At 45.7% G+C, this 22,950-nt stretch overlaps 1 protein-coding gene across 1 annotated transcript; it reads right to left on the bottom strand.

Moving 5' to 3' along the window:
• Positions 1-8,468: 8,468 nt before the first annotated feature.
• PXMP4 (peroxisomal membrane protein 4) lies at positions 8,469-21,229 on the bottom strand. The gene is made up of 4 exons (XM_081148437.1): positions 20,964-21,229; positions 17,055-17,117; positions 13,238-13,436; positions 8,469-10,572 (listed from the first exon to the last, which is right to left on the bottom strand). The coding sequence occupies exons 1-4, from the start codon at positions 21,074-21,076 to the stop codon at positions 10,309-10,311; spliced, it is 639 nt and encodes a 212-aa protein (XP_081004563.1). The 5' UTR covers positions 21,077-21,229; the 3' UTR covers positions 8,469-10,308.
• Positions 21,230-22,950: the final 1,721 nt, after the last annotated feature.

Below are 22,950 nucleotides of genomic sequence, written 5' to 3'. Positions count from 1 at the left end.
TTGGGAAATGCTATATAAAAATTCAAATATCTGTCTTTCCTTTAAAACAGTAATATTTGACAATACTAGCCACGCCATCATGGTGCTGAACAGTTGCTGTTCCCCATTTAGCCAGAGCTTTGACCCTCCAGGCCACCATAGTCCCTGCCTGGCCTGCCTTACTCAGTGACCTTACTTGCTATTCCAGGTATCTGAATTTGCAGCCCCTGATGCCTATGCCTGGCACAGAGTAAACACCCAATAAATATTAACTACTATTAATGATATTGTTACTGCCAAGGAACCAATCAGAACCAGCACAGCTCCTCTGCTTTGCAAGTAACTAAAGAGATGTGGCCATGGAAGAGTAGGAAAAGTGGGCATTTATGGTGAAATAGAAGAGATGGGGCTTAGTGCCAGCCAACAGCTGTCTGACTGTGTGGCCTTGGTCAAATCCTTGGCCATTACTTCAGCCCATATGTTCAGTGGGGTGTGGGTCAGAGGGTCCAAGTTCCAAGGTAAGCACATAGGTCTTAGGTCTATAAGCAAGCCTGCCTTCCCCCAACCCATTACTCTCTCAGCTCACGATCTGGTGACTTCTCTCCTTTCCAAGGCTCGGTGCGCTTAGTGCCACTTCTTTTCTTTGCATCACTCCAACGTGTGAGGAGGGATTGTGCTTTTCGGAGAGGGGGAGAATCAAACAGTAGCTATGCCTGCCCTGACCACGGGTGCAGTAAGTTGGTAGGGGGCCCTTAGAGCAGAGGGCCTCTGCTTTTTCATCTACAAAATGGGGATGATAATACTGATAATAAGTGTCTACTTGATAGGGTTGTTGGGACATTACATTAGTTATTAAAGGGCTTAGGACATTACTTGGCACATAGAGAGTGCTCAATAAATGTAGGCTGTAATAAAGGATGTAAGGCGAATACTGAAGCAGCTGGCCTTCATCTCTTGATTTTCCAAAGGAGACAAGAAAAACTGTTCTTGTTAGGCTGCAGAATAGGAGTTTTCCTGAAGTGATCCTGTGCTGCCTCCCAAACTCTATTAGGCAGAGACAAGGAACAAAATACACTGAAGGACAATGAAGCATGTAGATGAGACAATCCCACATACCATTGATTCTAAGGCTTTTTTTCCTTCTTCATATTTTAACATCTCTAAAATTGAGGTGCATCATACAATCAATGGCATGTCCATTTTTGCAGAATAACTTTTTTTCTTTCTTAGGGGCTCAAAATAATGTACCTGATCTTTGATGGCATCTCAGAAGTAATGAGATATGGTATACAAAAAGCACCGGGCACAGTGCCTGCCATGTCATAAGCACTCAGATTAGTGTCGTGATCTTGAGCATCGCCAGCACATTTGAGGCTGGCCATGGTAGAGCGAGCAGCTTTTCTTTCTTTTTCTCATTTTCTCACTGACACCTGCTGACCTGCATTTGGTCCCTGGGTTGACAGGCACATGGCAAATACAGTCAGGAAGGGGAATAGGGAGGGCTGGGGTGGGAAGAGAAAGGCTTTTTATAATATATTAAGAGATTCAGAGAGGAGGAGGCAGATATATATATATATTTTTTAACAACAACAAAAAAATCCCTGCTGGAAGCCAGAGTTATATATATGCCAAACAGTCCAGGAAACCCAGCAGGCCTCCTGGAGCTGGCAATGAACCGAAACAGGGGCCTTGTGTCCAGGCTACTGGCTGGCTGAGGGGGCATTGTTAGGGCCTGGCCTTGTCTGGAAAGAGGGGGGTTGAGGGGGTAGAGGGAGTGTGTTCCCATGACTCCCTGGGGAGTGACAACAATTGGGGCCAGCTGGGAAGCCGGAATGCCAGGGGCCTGCTGGGCGGGTGGCAGGCCCCAGAGGGGCCATGGAGGTCTGTAGGGCGCTGAGGAGGCAAGGCCTGGACAAGTGTGGGGGGGTAAGGTTTAAGGAGGGGGAAGGTGCTGGTTATTCACTACACCTCTCCCCCTCCCCAGTTATGGGCTGCTGAGTCTCTCCAAATTGTACCCCAGATCTGCCCACTTCTCTCCCCCTCATGGCCCCACCCTGGTCCAGGCTGCCATAGTCTCTCATGTGGACCACTACGTGGAGTCCACAATAGGTTCTTGTTGCCAGCCTGGCCCTCTATACTCTTCACACATAGCTGGGTCTTTCCAAAATGTAAATTACATGACATCACATCACTCCCCTGCTTAAACCGGCCAAAGGCTGCTGGGTACACTTAGAAGAAAACCCAAACCCCTTACTCAGGCTCACAAAGCCTTTCCTGATGGGCCCACCAGTCCCTGGGACTCTGTCTCCATGCTCCAGTGAGCCCCACCCTGTACTCTGTTCCAGCTACTCGGGCCTCCTGCCAGGCCCTGGAATGCTTTCAGCTCCTTCCCTCCTCCAGGCCCGTGCCCTTTGCAGATCCTGTACTGTAAATGGTTCTAGGTACTTTCACTCTAGCATATTTGTGGCAAGCATTTCTGCTGCAAACATTTAAAAAAAAATGTTTTTATTGATTTCAGAGAGAGGAAGGGAGAAGGAGAGAGAGCTAGAAACATCAATGATGAGGGTCATTGATCAGCTGCCTCCTGCACAACCCCGACTGGGGATGGAGCCTGCAACCCGGGCATGTGCCCTGACCGGGAATCGAACCCCGATCTCCTGGATCCTAGGTCAATGCTCAACCACTGTGCCACGCTGGCCAGGCTCTGCTGCAAACATTTTCACTATATAACTCATTCACCATAAGGCAATTTTGCCCTGCTGTAAAAAAAGATAAAATCATAACAAATAAGAGGAACATTAGAAAGGACATAATGACAATAAAGAATAAATCTTTAAAAAAGGACATAAAGGCCCTGGTCGGTGTGTCCAGTGGTTAGCGCGTCAGCCTGCGCACTGAAGGGCAGTCAGTTTGATTCCCGGTCAAGGGCACATAGTTGGATTGCAGGTTCTATCCCTAGCCCTGGTAGGGACTTGTGAGGGGGGCAACCAATCGATGCATCTTTTCACATTGATGTCGCTCTCCCTCCCTCCCACTCTCTCTAAAAATCAATGGAAAAAATATCCTCCGGTTGTGAAGGAAAAAAAAATTGTGCTAACAGCCTTGGCCGGGTAGCTCAGCTGGTTGGATCATCGCCCTGATGCGCTGTTGCAGGTTTGATCCCTGGTCAGGGCACACACAAGCAGCAACCAAGGAATGCATAGATGGGTGGAACAACAGATCAATGTCTCTCCTCTCTCAAATCAATAAAATTAAAAAAAATTTTTTAAAAAAACTTCAAAAAACAGCAACAGAAATTTGCACTAATTTTGCTGTTGCACCTCACACTGCAAAAGTTATGGCCATAGTGCATAAGTGCTTAGTTAAGCTGTAAAAGGCATTACATTTCTGGGTGGAAGACATGAACAGGAAACGTGCTCTGACTGATGACAATGTGCTGTGCGAGAAAGCTGTAAGCCTATGCAAAGATTTCAGAAGGGATCTTCTGAAATGAGTGACACCAAGCCATTTACTGCAAGAAAGGGATGGTTACACAGATTCAGAAATAAATTTAGAATGAGAAATATAAAAATTACTGGAGAGAACCATATTCAGATAATTTTTATTGCAGTATATTGTTGTAATTGTTCTATTTTATTATTAGATATTTGTTAATCTCCTGTGTATAGTTTATAAATTAAACCTCATCATAGGCATGTATGTATAGGGTAAAATACACTATATATACAAACGACTCGGTATTATCCTTGGCTTGAGGCATACACTGGGGGTCTTGGAACACATCCTCCTTGGTAAGGGGGAACTACTGTAATATAAAAATAGGAGTAACTGGAGAACTTTGTCAATGGATAAATGAAACCAAGCTGATAACTAGCTTAAATACATTACGTCTGAAACCAATGAAAAAACGAAGTTTACTAAGTCTGAGACCAACGGAGAAATGAAACCAAACAAACAAAAAACACAAACTGTCAACCAGTTATTTTATCTTTTAAAAGGCAAAATTGCCTTATGGGCAATCACCATTCCTCCACATCTTTGCACGGCTCTCTCATAATTCAGGTCTCAGAGCAAACATCACCTACTCGGAGAAGCTTTCCCTGGAAAACAGACCCTCTTGCTCTCCCTTCCAAGTCATTCTATTACACTGTCCTGTAGTATTGACTGCATAGCACCCACCATTTTGGAATCATCTTATTTACGTGTTTGTCAGTCTTCCCTCCCTAGACTGTAAGCCCCAGGCGGGCAGGAACTGGCTTCTTTCATTGTTGAATCACCATCTCCAATATCACTGGGTACTTAGTACTTAGTAAGGGATCAGCCAACATTAGCCATTATTTTCATTATTCCATGTTCAGGATGTGGTGAACAATGGCAGCTGCCATGCAGTCAGGCTGGGAAGGCCACTCTCAAATAGGAATTCTGAATCTGCAATCCATGAACCCAAGTGCCATGAACTTGGACAGAAAGAAAAATTACACCTACATTTTCACTAGCCTCTGACTGAAATGTAACATTTCCATTGGTTCTAAATGTCGGCAACCAACTAGAGGCGTATTAGCAATAGCTGGGACTTTATCACCAATAGAAATCACAGCTATTTCCATATCCTGTCAGAGTTGCTGCAGGTATCTTGAAGTATCACTTATGCTTATTGCACCTACAAAATTGTGGTAGTTTTGGACCATTGTGTTAAAAAAGAATGTATGGCCCTGGTCAGTGTGGCTCAGTTGGCTGGAGCGTTATTCCATGCGCTGAAAGATCGTGGGTTCGGTGCCCAGCCAGGGTACATACCCAGGTTGCATGTTCAGTCCCCGGTCTAGGTGTGTATGGGCAGCCGATTGATGTTTCTCTCTCACATCAATGTTTCTCTCTCTCTCTCTGAAATCAATGAAAACATATCCTTGGGTGAGGATTAAAAAAAAAAAAAAAGAGCCTGGCCGGGCGTGGCTCGGTGGTTGAGCATCGACCTAGGATCCAGGAGATCATGGTTTGATTCCCGGTCAGGGCACATGCCCAGGTTGCAGCTTGATCCTCAGTGGGGGGCGTGCAGGAGGCAGCCGATCAATGACGACTCTCTCATCATTGATGTTTCTATCTCTCTCTGTTCCTCTCCCTTCCTCTCTCTGAAATCAATAAAGATATATTTTAAAAAAAAAGAACGTTACTAAATCACAAATTTAAAAAATATTTTGATCATTATTTCAATATGCAATGTAATTGTCTTTTTAAATCCTATGTATTTTGTTTTATGGGTTTGAAAAACATTCAGAGAAGGGTCCATAGGCTTCACCAGATGTCAAAGGGGTTCATGACACACATAAAAAATACTCTTAAAGAGCTGATGTGGTCTGTCCCTGACGCTTCTCTCAGCTGACGTCCAGCCCACAAGGAGAGGCTGAAGGGAAAACCCAGAAGAGCAGTGAGAACAAGCTTTCCAAGAGACCCCATGGCCTACATTTCCTGTCCTATTTATAAAATCATGATATCTGCAGCAGCTTTGAGCAGAGACCTGCTACAGAAAATGGGGAGCCCTCCATCAGAAAGCCCTCTAAAAACAATGCATAGCTCAGTTGGTTAGAGCGCCGTCCCGATACGCCAAGGTTGTGGGTTTGGTCAGGGCACATACAGGAACCAACAAACGAATGCTTGAATAAGTGGAACAGATGGATGTTTTTCTCTCTCTCCCCCTTCCTCTTTCTAAAATCAACTTTAGAAAATACTCAGAAGAATAACCGGCTTTCCCTCTGTCCTCGGCCTGGGACCATGTGGCCTCCAGCTCACAAGAGTTCTGCAGGATACCTTCTGGTTAAAATTAAAATCACCCAAAATGCTCAAGACCGAAGTAAGACACACTCTTTCCTATGAATCTGGAACTAGACAAGGGGAGGGAGGGGAAAACATTTCTTTTTATAAATACTCTCTGTTAAAGCAAGAAACCTATCTGAAGTCGCAGATTGTGGATATGTTCCAGGAGGTGGAGCACAGCACAATGTCCTGGTTTAGGTTTAAAGGCTGATTCTTATAAACCCAAAATGCACTCATGGGAGTGGGAGACGTGAAGGATACAGAAGATACAGAAAGAAACACCATCTCCAGGATCCCTACTAGAGCTTGCAGAAGGCGGGAGCAGCGAGAATCATGAGGCAATTTCTTGGCATCTCGGCCTGTGAATCATCACTCTCAGATGGATTCACTGAACGACCTCTAATTTGGAAGCAGAGCAACAGAAGGGCCCCAAATTAACTTCAGTTTTGTCCTTCCCCTTTCACTTGGTGTCTGTGGGCCTGCATGTGGGGCGTCATCTATGATAGGGTCAGGATATCTAGGGTGGTTCACCTTCATGCTCATCACAGTAAAAATCTGCCCAAGATATCTGGGGTGTGGCGGTGGAGCTAGGGGGTAGCCAGTTCAAAGAAAGGACTCACATATAAAATTATTAATTAAAGAGACACTAAACGTGCAGAGGACAGGGAGGAAAAGAGATGACAGTGTAATGTAAACGGTTCTTATGAGACTAGGATAGGTGGCTGTGCATAGAATATCTCTGGGAGGCTGTCCTGGAAAATGCTAACAGTGAGTGCCCCTGGCAAGGGAGGGGGTTAAGAGTGGAGCTTGGGCTGTAGGATGGAACCTGACTTTTCTGTTACACACCTTTTGTATCATTTAAATTTTGAACTACATGTATTATTAAATAAAAAGTTATTGTTTACAGCCCTGGCTGGTGTGGCTTAGTTGGTTGGGCATCATCCAGTGCACCAAAAGGTTGCCAGTTTACCAGTCAGGGCACATGCCCAGGTTACAGGCTCAGAGGCAGCCACTCGCTATCATGCTCTCACGTCGATGTTTCTCTCTCTCCCTTCCTCTCTCTCCCAAATCAATAAAAAATCTTCTAAAAATAAAGTTTTTGTTTACAGTCTTGCATGTCTGAAGGCTCTGTAGGAATGTAATGGGTGCTTAATAAACAAACATGTTAAACCACTGTGCTGTTTAAGGAACTAGCATTTATGTAGTGCCTACTGTGTGCTAACGGCCTTTGGCTATGCCTTTTTTACTGATTTTAGGAAATGGAGGCTCAGCTAGGAGGGAGCCGAGTGGGGACTCCTTCCAGGTCTGCTGGAAGCCAGCACTCTGCTCCTCAGCAAGGACCACACCACGTTCCTCCCCGGAGTGAGCAGTTGGAGGCACCAGATGCTCTGGCAGGATCCAGAGAGATGCCATCTGTGAGGGAAACCTATTCTTAGAGAGCAGAGACAGTCGGTAGTGGAGCCGGCCAACCCCCAGTGGCAGTAGGGGGACATGGAGAGGGCAGGCAGCCAAGGCTTTACCTTCAGCTGAGGGGTAGGACAGGCTGAAGGCAGGATATACTCAGTTCTCAGGACCACGCTTCCTTCTACATTCAGATGCTATTAGAAATAACAGCAAACATTTACTGAGTGCTTATTTATGTGTGTCCTATCATTTAATCCTCTGGATCACCTAGAGAATGCCTACTTCACAGATGAAACACAGGCACAGAATGGTTAATCACTTGACCTAGGAAACAGCAGAACCAAAGCAGAGCCCAGACATTGGCTACAAAGCCTATGTCCCCAACCACCATGTTATACTATCTCTCAACCTGCTACACCAGAGGCCAATTTTAGTTTGGGTTCCCCCAAGACAAGGATTTGAGTGCAAGTGGTTTATATGGGAAGTGGTCCCAGGAAGCACTGGTAGGGGCATGAGGAAGGGAGACAGGGAAGGGGGTGTTATCAAGCAAGTGACCACTGTGGACAAGCGAAGCTCAGTGGAGCTCTGGGAGCCATAGTGGAGCACGCCTCCTGGGCAAGGGGTGCTGGAGTGGGGCTATTTATCAGTCATTCGTTGAGAGCTGCGCCCTGGATGTGTTAATCCTCCAGCACTGCAAGTCTGCCACAGGGTGGCAAAGCAGGTGCCAGTGGCAAGTGAGAGCACTCAGGCAGGAAGACACAAGGGGTGGCAGTTGGAAAAGCTGGCTGGTGTGCACTAAAGTGGTAAGCTAGAGGAGATATGGGCAGGGCACCCCCAGCATCTGCTATAAAACACGCTTGCTGATGGACACTCCCTCCCCTCCCCGTAACCTTGGGACCTCATTCAGCCTCCACAGAGTGAACTAAGGGGCCTTCAAGATCACTTTCTCCAGGAGGGGGGTGGGATGGAGTGGAACGGGTCATTGGGGAGAAAAAGGGAAATCTGTAATATTTTAAACAAAAATAAAAATTTAAAATTAAAAAAAAAAGATCACTTTCTCCAAGTTGGCAGTACAACATCGTGGCTGAGAACACAGCTGTCAGAATCAGACCTACCCCCTGCTCTGTTACCTAACAGCTCAGCTTTGTTTAATTCCGTTTCCTCATCTGTCACATGGGGTAATGGTATCTTGTTATTAAGGTATGGCTCAGACCAGCAGCAGCAGCACTTGGGAGTCTGAGAGATGTGCAGAATATTCAGGACCCACCCCAAATCCATTGAATCAGAATTTGCATTTTAATAAGATCTCCAGTTACTCATGTGCACATTTCTACCAGCAAGTTCTAAAATATAAAGAGACTGAAATATTATTAGGCCAAGGGCCTCCAATTGGTGGGCCATGGACCAAATCTTCCTGGAGACCTGACTGAGGTTTTAAAATATTGTCCAGCTTGGTTTTAAAATATTGAACTGGCACATGAGTCTCCAGTTCATCATGTCCCCATCTGTCCCTACTGCATAGCACCCAGAACATGATCATTTATGTCACTGCTAGGCCCCTGCAGGCATTTGAGTTTGTACCCTCTCTGGAACAAACCCTAGAACTAGTTAACATTTGCATAGCTTAGCTTAGGTTTCTAAATTTAAAGGCACTGAAAAACACTTTCAAATTAGATAGATAGGCTTTGAAATCAGATAGATCTGGGTTCAAACCCTGATAGGGCTACCATACTAGCTGTATACCTTGGGCAAGTTACTTCCCTTCTCTGATTCTCAGTTTCCACATCTGTAGAATGGAAATCAAAATACAGACCTGTAAGGTCACTGCATGGATTAAAAATCTTATGTGCAAAACACCCAGGAAGAAGTAGGAGCTCATTAAATGGAAATGATTCGTTGTGGTAGTTATGCAAGTCCAACATGGACCCCGGGTATTATTACAATTATCCTCATTTTACAAGCAACTGAGGCTCTGGGAGGTCAAGAGCCTTCCTCAAAGTTACACAGTGGTGGCCTGGCTGGCATGGCTCAGTGGTTGAGCATCAACCTATGATCCAGGAGATCGAGGTTCGATTCCTGGTTAGGGCATATGCCCAGGTTGCGGGCTCGATCCCCAGTAGAAGGTGTGCAGGAGGCAGCCGATCAATGACTCTCATCATTGATGTTTCTCTCTCTCTCCCCCTCTCCCTTCCTCTCCCTGAAATCAATAAAAATATATTTTTTAAAAAGTTACACAGTTGTGGAGTGGGGACTCAAACCCATGTCCTCTAGCTCTATATCTGCACTGTCCACTAGAATTTTCTGTGATGATAGAAGTGTTCTTTATCTGTATAGTCCAATACAGTTGCCACTAGTCACATGTGGCTATTTACTGAACACTTGAAATTGACTGGTCTAAATTGAGGTGTGTTATAAGTGTAAAACACATACCTGATTTTGATGACTTCGTATAAAAAAAAAAGAGTATGAAAGATCTCATTAATTTCCTAATTAGTTACATCTTGAAGTGATAATATTTTAGAAATTTGGGCTAAAATGTATCATTAAGGTTAATCTCATCTGCTTCTTTCCACTCTTTTTTAATGTGACTACTAGAAAAATTTCAATTACATATATGACTGCCATTATATTTCTTTGGACAGTGGGACTCTAGATCTTCTCCAATAGAACACTCGAGACAAGGAACTTAATAATTTGTAAAAACGTATTTGCAAACCCACTGCCCACCAGCATAAGAATAGTCAAAAGGACATACCCACCAGAAAGAGATTTCAGGGCTCTGCACTGAGCTACATGTCCCCTGAGGCTTAGAGAGGGGAGGTGACTTGCCCTGGTCTCACAGAAGTTAGCAGTACAGCTAGAACCATGCCCAAGACTCCTCAGCCTGATTCGGCCTCTTGTTCCACCATTCAAGAGTACCTAATGGGATTTGAAAATTGGTGCTTTTGCTTTGGACAGTGGAACCCAGAGATAATAAAAGTTGGAGTCTGAGAGCCATGATCTTGAGAAAGCGGGATCCTCTGAGAGGTTTCACTGATGGAGCCAATCTCAAGCCATAGCTGAACATGGTCCAGAGCCTACTCGGGTAGAAGCCCCCACAAGCACCTCAGGGCCGTGCTACTTCGAGGGACGGCTCTTGTTGTAGATGAGGAAGTCTGAGATGTCGTGCCACACATTGCTGTCCTCGTATAGGTAGGTCATGGAAGACTGCAGTGAGGGCTGCAGCGAGTGCCGGTGGTACTCAAAGAGCCACAGCACCAGCCCCCACACTGTCCCGGCGAACAATGGGGATGGGTCCCACTTGGGTTCAGGAATGTAGCCCTTCTCCATTCCCAGGCGGCAGAGGGCAAACAGGACGCGTGACAACAGGTACATGTTGATCTGCAGGAAGGGAGTGACAGGGGATTACAGGTGTGCACAGCCACTAGGAACCTTCTGCCCACCCCTCTGCACGGATCAGTATTTTTCAAAGTTGGTATGCAAGATGATCTGAAGTGGTATCAGACATTTCAATAGTACTATTTCATATCTTTAATTTATTATTCTTACTAAAATTTTTTTAAATGAATATATTTACATGGTTCAAAACTAAAACATAACTTGACACCAAAAAAAAAAAATCTATAACAAGTAATTTGATAAACTGTATCTCAACAAAATTAAATTTTGTTGTTGTTGTTGTGAAAGCTCCTGTGAAGAGGCCAAAAAGAAAAGCTATAGAGTAGGAGAAAATATTTATAAAAAAAAAAAATCTGACAAAGACTAGTATCTGGAATATATTTTTTAAAAACTCAAAACTCAACAGTAAAAAAAAAAACCCAGTTAGTAAATGGGCAACAGACATGAAGATACTTCACTGAAGAGGGTTATACAGATGGAAAATAAGCACATGTAAAGCTGTTCAACATTAGCCATCAGGGAAATGCAAATTTAAAACCACAATGAGATGGCATTTCACACCTATCAAAATGGCTAAAATTTTAAAAAATGTGATAAACCAGATACTGGCTAGGATGTGGAGGAACTGGGTCACTTGTATATATTCCTGATGGGAATGTAAAATAGTACAGTCGCTGTGGAAAATAGTTTGTCAGTTTCCCTCCCTCCCTCCCTTCCTTTCTTTCTTTCATTCTTTTTCTTTCAATATGTTTTTATTGATTTTTAAAGATAGAGGAAGGGAGGGGGAGAGAGATAGAAACATTGATTGGTTGCCTCCAGCACACCCCATACTGCAGACTGAGCTCACAACCCGGGCATGTGTCCTGACCAGGAATCGAATCCTCACCTCCTGGTTCACCGGCCTACGCTCAACCACTGAGCCACGCCAGCTGGGCATTGCCAGTTTCTTATAAAACTAAACATGCACGTACCATTTGACCCAGCAACTGCACTCTTGGGCAGTTATCTCAGAGAAATGAAAACTAATGCTCTCTCAAAAATTTGTACAGGAATGTTCTTAGCAGCTGTATTCCTGATAGCCAAAAGCTGGAAACAACTCAGATGCCCTTCTGGGGTAAATGTTTAAACAAATTGTGGTACATCCGCCCAATGGAACACCACTCAGCAATAAAAAGAAATGAACTACTGACAGACTCAATAACTTGGACGAATCTCCAGCAAATTATGCTGAGTGAAAAAAGCCAATCCCCATAGGCTGCATACTGTAATGACTCCACTTATATAATATTGTTGAAGTGACAAAATTTTAGAAATGGGGGTCAGAACAGTTGTTGCCAGGGGTCAAGGAAAGCAGGGGAGGAGGAAGGAGATGGTGAGACCAGGAGTCCTAGCCTTTGGAAGTGAAATTTCTAACAAATATAAAACTGAGGAAATTTTCTCAAAATACAAAATGCTCCTATCCACAGACTCTACAATTCCACGTCTAGGAACTTTTGGACAGACTGACACATGCGCAGGGAGACATCCGAACAAAGATGTGGGCTGCATGTGTATAATGGCAAATGGCTACAGACCCTCTCCATGGCCATTCAGAGGAGATCAGTGGGGCCAAGGCTGGCCCCACCCAGCAGTGGAGAGCGCTGAGGTTCAAAAGGATGGAGACGGACAAGAAAGGTCCCCAAGGTACGCTGTCCCGTGAAAAAAAAGGGCAGTGTGATCTCGTGGTGGAAAACTCGTGAAATGTACACTGACACAAGCACAGGTGATTTCTGAAGGGCTACATAAGACGAAGTTACAGTGACCGTCCCTGGACAGCTACCTGACAGATGGAAGACGACGGGACTGGCACACATCTAAGTGCTTTTCAATTTATTTTCTACTTTATCATCATGTATCCCAAGCACCTAAACGTGTGCTAGGCACATAGAGGCTGCTTAACCTGCATTTCTTAAAATGTGAAAATAAAACTATTTTTATCATTTAAAAACATTTAATAAATTTGAGGGAAGCAAATAGAGGGGCTGCCAACTTTTCATGTTGCACAAGAAGGAATTTAAAACAAGCAGCATTTAGTTTCATTTGAAAAAAAAGAATCTGGCCCTGGCCGGGTGGCTCAGCTGGTTGCAGTGTCATTCCATTCACTGAAAGGTGGCAAGTTCGATTCCAGGTCAGGGCACATACCCAGATTTTCTGTTCAATCCCTGGGTCGGGGCACATGCAGGAGGCAACCAATCAATATTTCTCTCTCTCTCCCTCTCTTCCTCTTCCTTCCTCTCTCTGATATCAGCAAAAATAAAAAATAAAAAGAATTTCAACCCAGAAAAAGGGCAAGTTACAAAGTAAGAGGCAATTCTTTCACTGCAAAGTGGTTCTCTTTTAAAAAAATAAAAAAATATTTGCCCCAGAGAGCAGTACACACTGATTTTGGGAACCATAAAATTCCAACAAGCTGCTTGATTTACAGATGAGGAAACTGCGGGGGAAGTGACCTTCCCAAGGTCACAGAGGGACTGTGAATCACAGACCCTCAAACTCGGAAGGGAGCCAAGAACTCATCTTCTTTGACCCCACCCCCAACTCATACCTTAACCACATCCCACTCCAAACCCAGCCAGCCCCCACACACGTTCCTGGGGAGGATCTTTACCTGGCTGTTGACGTTATTGTTCTCGCTAAACACCAGCAAACCCCCGATGAAGGCAGCCAGGAATGAGTGCACCTGGTAGGTCTCGCCTTGCAGGTAGGACTGCAGGGCGCAGAGCCCCTTGTAGGTGAACACAAAGAGGGCCAGGTTAAAAGAGTGGGTGTACGTGTTCTGCAGGATGACCCGAAGCTTCTCCCGGAGGCTGCACAAACACAGGGAGCCACCATGAGAGCAGGCCCAGTCGTTCGGAGGGCATTCACCCACTGGGCATGCAAAACTAAACCAGGCAAGCCCGGCCAGGCCTGGCTCAGCAGTTGAGCATCGACCTATGATCCAGGAGATCGAGGTTTGACTCCCAGTCAGGGCACATGCCTGGGTTGCAGGCTCAATCCCCAGCAGGGGGTGTGCAGGAGGCAGCCAATCAATGATTCTCTCATCATTGATGTTTCTATCTCTCTCTTCCTCTCCCTCTTCCTTCCTCTCCCTCTGAATCAATAAAGATATATTAAAACAACAACAACAACAACAACAACTAAACCAGGCAAGGAGGTCAGGGCTCAGAGTCAATGCACATTCAACCCCAGGCCTCTAACCTCCATGTCCTGGGAGGTGCTGGCACACTCGATTCAGGCCTTTACTCCATGCCCCTTCCTCAGAAAGGCTTTCCCTAACCACCCTACATAAAAGAATGCCCATCATATCTGTCTCCTTACCCTACCTTTTTTTCCTTCATAGGTCTTATCTCCACCTGACATTTATATGCTTGTTTATTATCTCCCCCATTCCCGCCCCATCCCAGCAGAGGGTACCAGAGAGTGGTATCTACAACTAACTTGTTCATCCTTAGGGCCCAGGAGAGGGCCTGACACAGAGTAGGTGCTCAATAAATATTTTTTGGACAGAACATGTGGAGAAATGAATGAATGAGGGAGTTAGTGTCTCACTAGGTGCTGGATCTGGGAATACAATTCTGGGGAAAAAACAGATCTGCTTGCTGCCCTAATGGGAGAGGGAAATATAGTCACAAAGCAAGGGTCAAACTTTGACCTTGACAAGAGATAATCCTGGGATCTGAAGGATGAGGAGTCAATGGGGTCAAGAGGGGAGAGGAGTTGCATCCCAGGCAGAGGGATCAGTAAAGATCCTGAGGAGAGACAGAGAGTAGAGAGTAAAGGAACAGAAAGAAACCTGAGCAGAGAATGTATAGGCAAAGTAAGTAGGGGATGTAGGGTGGCAGATAAAGCCATGCTAAGTTTTGTCTTTATCCTGAGAGAAGCAAACATTTAAGTAGGGGAGGTAGTTGAGGGGTAGCTCACTTGGTTAGAGTGCTGTCCCGATGTGCCAAGGTTGTGGGTTCAATACCCGGTAAGGGCACATGCAAGAATCAACCAATGAATACATAAGTGGAACATTCAAAAATAAAAAATCACATGTTATAATGCATTTAATTTCTTGTTAGAAGTAAGGCAACATAAGTCTTCAAGAGACCTAAAATTTGTTTTGATTGATGTTTTTCCTCAGTGTTCTTGTAATGGTAGTATTTGAAAAAAAAAGTAGAACACCAGCCCTGGCTGGTGTGCCTTCGTTGCTTGGGCGTTGCCTGGTGGACCAAAAGGTTGCGGGTTCCATTCCTGTTCAGGGCACATGGCCAGGTTGTGAGCTCAGTCCCCAGTAGGGGGAGTACAGGGGGCAGTCGGTTAAGGTTTTACTCTTACATTGATGTTTCTCTCCCTCTCTCCCTCTCCCTTCCTCTCTCTCTAAAACTCAATTTAAAAAAATAAGTGGAACAACAAATTGATATCTCCCTCTCTCCCTCCCCTTTCCTCTCTCTCTCTCAAATCAATAAAAATTAAAAAGTAAATAAAGTTAAACATTTGGGGGCAGTGAGAGGAACACAGGGAGAAGAACAGAGTGCGCTCCAGGAGATCAATTCAGGAATGGTAAACCCAAGCGCCCTCAAGGCTAGATGAGGACTTTGGAGTTGGTCTACTAGGACCTGTGGAAATCTGCCAGGTGAGTGGGCATAGCCAGGAATCAGCTGGTTCTTGCCCCATAGGAACATGAGCCCAGTGTTGCCAGTTCTAAGACAAGTTAGATTTCCCAGTTTTTAAGTGTTAACACTAATCCTGCCTTCAAAATGTTTCTAGAATCTGACCACTTCTAATCTCCACTGCCACCACGAAGGTCTGAGCCACCAGTGTTGCTCACCTGGATTATTGCCACAGCCTCCTATTTTACACTTACTTCTGTCCTTGGCACCCACCCCCACCTGTTCTTAATCTGGCAGCGAACTCCTCACTCTAACACTATTAAAAGACAGGGCGAATAGTAGCACATCCCTGCAAAAATCTTCCACTTTCCTGTTTCGCTTAAAGGAAAAGCCAAACTCCTGTCTAAAGTTGGACAGGATGGGCCCAGGTTACCCCTATGACCTTCTTCTTTGTGCTCTCTCCTTGAATCCCTCCCCTCCAGCCTTCTCAAACTCACCAGGCATGATCCCACCCCAGGCCCTTTGCACTGGCTATTCCCTTGGCCTAAAACACTCTTTCCCCTAATGCCCACTTGGCCAGCTGTTTAGTCTCCTTAAAGTCTTTACTCAAATGTCACTTTCTCACTGAGGCCTTCCCTATTTAATTCTGCAGCCTGCCCCTCCTCCAGCACTCCTGGTCCTCTTTCTTTCCTTGCTCTAATTTTTATTTCCCAGAGCCCATGTTACCTTTCGACCTATTCTCTCCTTATTTATTATGTTTTTCTTCTGCCACTCACTGCTAGAATGCAAACTCTATGAGGGCAGTGAGCATCGTCTGTTTTGTTCACTGCTGTATCCCGGCACCTAAAACAGCATCTGGCCCACAGTAAATGCTCAATAAATACCTACTGAATGAATGACTGAGCTCAATTTTAAAACAAAAACAAAAAAAGATTCGGAGCACAAAAGCCAAAACAAACAGAAATAAATTTAAAAAGCAAAAATACAAAAAGAGAAAATCTTGAAGCTGGATGTGGCCAGAAGGCTGTCCATGTGGAATTCTTATAAACTCCAAGTGAGACTACATACATTAAAAACTAGATCATGCCCAGCCAGGCGTGGCTCAGTGGTTGAGTGTCGACCTAGGATCCAGGAGATCAGGGTTCAATTCTTGGTCAGGGCACATGCCCGGGTTGCGGGCTGCAGCCAATCAATGACTCTCTCATCATTGATGTTTCTACCCCTGTCTCTTCCTCTCCCTTCCTCTCTCTGAGATCAATAAAGATATATTAAAAAAAAGAAAAAAAGAAAAAAACTAGATCACAAGGTGGTTTCTGAGAAGTGCCTTGAGGGAAGACTTATGAGAGACCAGAGGAAGGCCAAGAAGTTTGAACAAAGGGAGGTCATGGACAGTTTTCTGAGAAAGTGATCCTCAGAGAACTGGTATGGGTTGCTAAAAAGGAAATAAAGGTTGGGGAGAAGAGGAAAAGGCACTCCTGGCAGGGGTACTGCATGAGCAAATATATGGAGGTAGAACCACATGTGGCATGTGCATGGAATGACAGCAAGCTTTGTGTGCCAAAGGCATCCCAGGTTGAACATGGGAGAACAGGGTGGGGCTGAACTGAGGCCAAACTGCAGAGGGCCCTAAAGGCCACACCTGGAAGTTGGGCTTCTTTGGAGGGAGTGGGATCCAAGGGAGTTTTCCAGAAGGGATAAGAGAATCAGAGTTGTACTTTAGGAGGTAGTGATGAGGACAGGCTAGACCAGCTAGGGAGATACAACAGCCCTGGCACTGAGGGCTGACCACATTCTCTCCCAGTTTGAGGGGTGTGCAGAGGGGTTGGGTACCTGCCACTCCGGAAGAGAAAGGTCATGACCAGTGCATGAGGGGCCCGGATTTTGGCTCCATAGCTGCAGAAACAAAAGAAAACAGTTACTATAGCATCACCGTATCAGTTTTCTGGGCTATCACTTTGACCCCTTGTCCCCCCTCTCCCTATCCCTAATCCTAACATCATTTTAGGAGGGGAAATAATGTTAGCTTTTGAGTTAGATCTAAGTTCAAAGTGGGTCGTGGAAAGGGAATAGTATTTTTGTCAAAGTACTGCCACATTTTGTTGTATAAACTTGGATAAATCATTTAACCTCTCTAAGCCGCCCTATTCCCATTATTAAGTATTCTCACCTGGCCGGCATGGCTCAGCGGTTGAGCATCGACCTAAGATCCAGGAGATCGAGGTTCGATTCCCGGTCAGGGCACATGCCCAGGGTTGTGGGTTCAACCCCCAGTGGGGGGGGTGCAGGAGGCAGCCGATCAATGACTCTCTCATCATCGATGTTTCTCTCTCTCTCTCCCTCTCCTTTCCTCTCTCTGAAATCAATAAAGACATTTTTTAAAAAAAGAAGTATTCTCCATTTCACAGTTGCTTCTGGCAGGTGAAAGTTCCTAGTTCAACCAATGTTAATGTCTCTCTCTTTCTTATTCTCCTTTACTGGACTCCCCTTTCTACCACCAAGTTCTCCAGCTGCCAGGCCCTGATCTAACCAGGCTACGAGGTCTAAAAATCCATGGCAGCTTCCTTGAAACAATGGTAATGAGGCATATATTGTCATATGTTCACTGCAGGCTTGTTTGAAATAGCAAAACACTGGAAGCAAGCCGGTGTCTGTCTGCAGGGGGGGTTACTGGGTAAATAAATAATGGGCCCTCCATTCAGTGGAATACTAAGCAGTAAAAGAGTGAGGCAGCTTTATGTGCACTGCAGGGTGTGTAAAATGTAAAATTGTGTAAAACGAGGAAATTCGTCTATAAACCTAAGAGCATTTCAATATAAAACTGGTTTAAAAGGTGTGGGAGGAGAATGTATCTATTTGTCTATGCAGACAATATTTATGGAGGGAATATGAGACTGACACAGGGGTCACTGACAGGGAGAGGGACTAGGTGACAGAAGGATAGGGTGGGCAGAACTTTCTAGCATTTAACTTTTTATGCCTTTTGTGAATGTTACCTAACTAAAAATATAAACTAACAAAATAAAAACGTTAACAAGTTAAAGCTGGTCTTCTCCCCTGCCTTGCAGTGGGCAGGACCCCCATCCTCACCCCAAAAAGTTCTTTGCCTCGCTTCATCCAAAGTCATCTCTTTCTCTCCTGAACAAAGAAGCCCTCAGCCTCCTCCCGGTGAACAGAGCTATAAGAACTGTTCCTCATGCCCCAGACACAAGCAGAACAGTGCCCCAGCTCCCTACATCAGCCAAGCCCCCTTCCCAAAGTCTTCCAACTCAGGGGGAGCTGATTACTACCGTTCACAGGATTACTCCGTGTTCTGAAAAGGGGAATGCTCTGGATTTAAAAGGACTTAAAGTACATAATGACAGGTGCAATGTGATGTCCTGGAGGATCCTGGTCTGGACAAACTAGCTATAGGAAACATTTGGGGGACAACTGGAACAATTTGACTACTGACTGGACAGTAGTCAGCATTACAGGATTAATATTAATGTATTAAATATAATCATGATAATTTAGCCATATAAGAAAGTGCTCTTATTTGTAGAGATGCACATTGATATATTTAGGAGTGGAACATCAAAATTAGTTACATTTTACAAAGTTCACATGTCTCAGTTGTCCAGGTCTCCCTCTCTAAATGGATGGACTTTCTTCACAAATAGCATATTCCTTTTCACCTCCAGGCCTTTGTTCAAACCATTCCTTCTACCTGGGGTACCCTTCTCTCCCTGGTAAACTCCAGCTCAGTCTTCAAAATATCACCATCACCCCTTTTGCACAGCACTCCCAATCACTTGGCATTGCCATGAAAGTTTAAAGATCAGGCTGCCCCTTGGACTCCAGATCCTTATAGATGGGCATGGTGTCTTAGCACTAACCAGTAATGGGATCACCGTTTAGAGAACCCCTGCATAGGTGAGTTTGTTTCCATTTTACAGAGAAGGAAACTGAGGCCAGAAGAGATGAAGGGAACCCAGCTTTGAAATGAAGAAACTGGGATGTGAGCCCAAGGGCTTAACCTTAGCAAGTGTCTGCCCTAACCGGGGAGGTTTTTAAGATCACAGGAAGAGTTGAGGGGGAGCAGGTGTACAAAGCCAGCATTGGTCAATGCCTGCTGGCACCAGGGCCTGTGTGACTTCTGAGAATATCTTGGCAAAGGGAAACTGATGTTATTTCAAGGTCCATTCCATCCTAGTCATACCAAGGCATGGCTGATATGATCTGGTTAGACTCAGCAGGAATCAACTTCTACCTGAAACTCTGGGTGCCCAAGGAAGCCAAGCGCTTGGTGTTGGGGTCAGGTATCCTTGGGTTTAAATCCTGGCTTGGAACCTGACCAAGTAATGTAATCATGAGCAATGAGTTTACCTCTCTGAGCCAGTCTTCTCATCTGGAAAATGGGGACAATGACAATTTTTATCTTGCACACTTATTCATTCAATAAACATTTGAAAGTCTACTATGTACTAGGTACGAGGAATACACCTAGAAAAGAACAAAGTAGATAAAAATTTCTGTCCCCATTAAGCTCACTTTCTAGTGAGAGACAGTATAAAAACAGGATACATGAATGAACTACTTAGTGTTAGATAGTGACCAGTACTATGGAGAAAAATGAAGTAGGGAAGAAGGTGGGGAGTTCAGGGGTGGCCTCATCGGGGAGGTGACACAAACAGAGGCTTGAAAAAGGTGAGGAAAGTGAGCCAGGCAGAACCCATGTGAATAACAGCAGCCAACAATAATACATATATATCAGGCACTGTGCTAAGCATTACATACATATTGACTCAATCCTCTGGCAGTATAAGTACTATTATCCCCATTTTATAGAAATTGAGGCTTAGAGAGGCTAAATAACTTGCTCAAGATCACACAGGTAGGTGGCACCAGGACTCAAACTGAGACAGTTCACACCCTTACCACCATGCCAGCTGCCACTAGGATGCCAACTCCAGGAGGACAGAAATATTTGTTCAGTCTGTTCTCTGCTGCATCTCCAGTTCTGACAGAGTAGGCTCTCAATAAATGATAGCTGTTATGCATGAGGTTTAAAGGAGGCCGAGCTCCTCTCCAGGCACCAGGCAGCAGAAATGACCCCAAGACGCCCTCTTTTGCAGGTCTGATAGCCAGGGTGGAATCAACCTGCCAAGCAAGTACTGTATTTGCAGCTCTTTAAAACATTCGCTGTCACTCCTGAGGCTTATGCGCCTGGAGACCCCTGTGCCAAATGGGGACTTAGCGCTATAGTTATACAGATGGGGAGTGAGAAAACGGGATGTGAGCCCAAAGCCAGCTTAATGGGGAGGAGAGGGGAGGGGAGGAGAGGGGAGGGGGGCATAGGCAGAGGTCTGCTAGAGGCCAGAGGCCAGCTTCCCATGGTGCAGATGGGGCCACTGAAGCCAGAGAACACAAGGCGGAGGCAGGAGGGAAACGGGAAAACTGGACCCAAAGCAGGGAATACAGAGACTGGCATGGGAGGTGGTCAAGGCAAGAGGGCCAGGTGAGGAAGGCCCCAAAGCAAAGCCGGAAGGATCCAGAAAAAACGTAGTGGGAGCCCCGGCTCAGAAGGCACTTGGGACCCAAAATCCAGCGCCTGGCGCGCAGATGGTGGACACTGAGACCTAGAGATACACCACGGCTGCTCAAGGGCACACGGCGCAGCGGCGCCAGGCCGGGAACCCGCGCCGCAGACCCGAGCCAGGCCGGACCCTCAGCTCCCGTCCGACCCACGGCCCCACTCACACTGCCCCGTTCCGGAAGCCTTTCAGCACGGCCAACGCGGCGTGGTAGCGACGCTTACGCAACAGCGCGTTGACTGCCAGCAGCAGACCTCGGAGCTGCGGCGGGGCTGCCATAGCCAGGGTGTCGCGGGGCCGGGGGTCACTGCGCGTCCGACCAGCACTGACAGCCCCAGGCTCTGGCTGCACGGCCCAAGGCACCCCGCAGCTCCCAGCCGCGCCCCCGCATTTTTACGCCCATAGGCTGCTTCTCCTGTCACTCAGATACTAAGACCCAATCACAGGGCACACTCACCTCGCAGGATACACGCATTCCCCGGGGTAGAGGTTTGATGGGAAGAGGAGAGCTTGTAACCAATCACAGCGGGCTCCGCCCGACTCGGCCTGAGGAATGTTAGACTCGCGACTGGATTTGTCCAGTCGGAAAGCACGCTGCCTTTGGGCTTGGCAGGGGACCTGTCACCCGTGAGTTTCCAAAGTTTCCCGAAAGAGGGGCCGCCCTCCCTAGAATTGGGATGGTGACAGTGGGAGGAGCCAGCTTTACAAGTGACAGTTTTGATTAACAGTGATCATAGCGATCTTCTCTGAGCATAGATCCTTTGGCACCACCAATGTTTTCCATTTGTTTTTAAAATCCAAACTCCTTCCCACGGCCCACAAGACTCTATAATCTGGCTTCTGCTTCCGTATCTAAACTCATGTCGGGGGACTCGCCCCCCTCATTCATTCCTCTCCAGCCAAACTGGCCGCCTTGCTGCTCCTTGAGCATTCCAAGAGCGCTCCGGCCTCAGCTCCTTTGCAGTCGTTATTTCCCTGCCCTGCTATGCGTCACTCCCAGTTCTTCCCGTGGCCGGCTCTTTCCCAACCTTCAGGTTTCAGCTCAAATGCCACCTCCTCAGAGAGGCCTTCCTGGATATCCCATATAAAGGAGCACTACCCACTCTTTGACTCATTATCCTCTCTTATTTTTCTTCGTAGAACTTTTCACTCTTTTGCCTTGTTTTCTTCTGTAACCCAGCAATTAGCACATGGTAGGTGCCCAATACATGCTTGTTGAGGCAATGCAGTTTGGGTTATCATCTCCCAGAGCATTGATAAGTGACATCCATGTCTGATGCCACTCTGTGGAGTTGTCATTTGGTAAGAGGTCGCACCGCATTGAGCGGTAGTACTTGGGCCATGTGGCATTTATCTCTGATATTATTGCCTCCATCAGTGTCATGGAATGATGTCAGAGGTCAGTGAAGGAGAAATTATGCTGGGCCTATTTTATCACTGAAACTGGACTTTCTTTTTTTCTTCCTTTCTCTTTTTTTCAGTAATGGTGGACTGGTTAATCCTTCCTCTGAAAATAGTGGTCATGTCAAGTAAAATATTAAAATATCCTTTGAAAAACACTGAAATGCTTAAAAGCCTGGGGAATGCCCAGATCAATTATTGGTTGAAAACTGACAACCAGTTAACAGGAAGACTGGATTGTTGGAGGGCCAAAGCTACTTATGACAGAAGGGCATTTGCCAATATTGAATCTGTGGGTTTCAGTTCATTAACCACATAGGGCAAGAGGGGCAGAACTGAAAGTCCAGGGCCTGCCCAAGGTGGGGAGTCTTACAGAAGAAATCCCTCCTCCCATTAAGCTGAGACCCCAAAGTGTTTTACCCTCAAGTTTCATGTGATATGAACCTACTGCATACCCCACACTACTAGCCCCAAGTGAGTTCAGAAAAGGTTGCCTTGGTGCTGAGAAAAACAGTTGAAGGAAAAGGAAAAGGTTTTGTTTTTGTTTTCATTTTTGTTTTAAAAATAACTCTTCCTTGGGAAGCTGTAACCATTAATATGTCCTTTTGCACCCTAGGGACTAGAGCCTGGTAGCCCAAGAAATCTCAAACCATGGACTGGGAACATGGTTTGAGGTGATAACTGACTAGAAGTGCCCCCAAACCTTTGGCAAAAGCAAATGCAAAGTCTCTATGAAGAAGGGCACATCTGCT

The sequence above is a fragment of the Miniopterus schreibersii genome (assembly GCF_964146895.1).
Source record: "Miniopterus schreibersii genome assembly, chromosome: 10".
In the NCBI taxonomy this organism is placed as follows: domain Eukaryota; kingdom Metazoa; phylum Chordata; class Mammalia; order Chiroptera; family Miniopteridae; genus Miniopterus; species Miniopterus schreibersii.
This window is presented reverse-complemented; position numbering and strand designations above follow the sequence as displayed.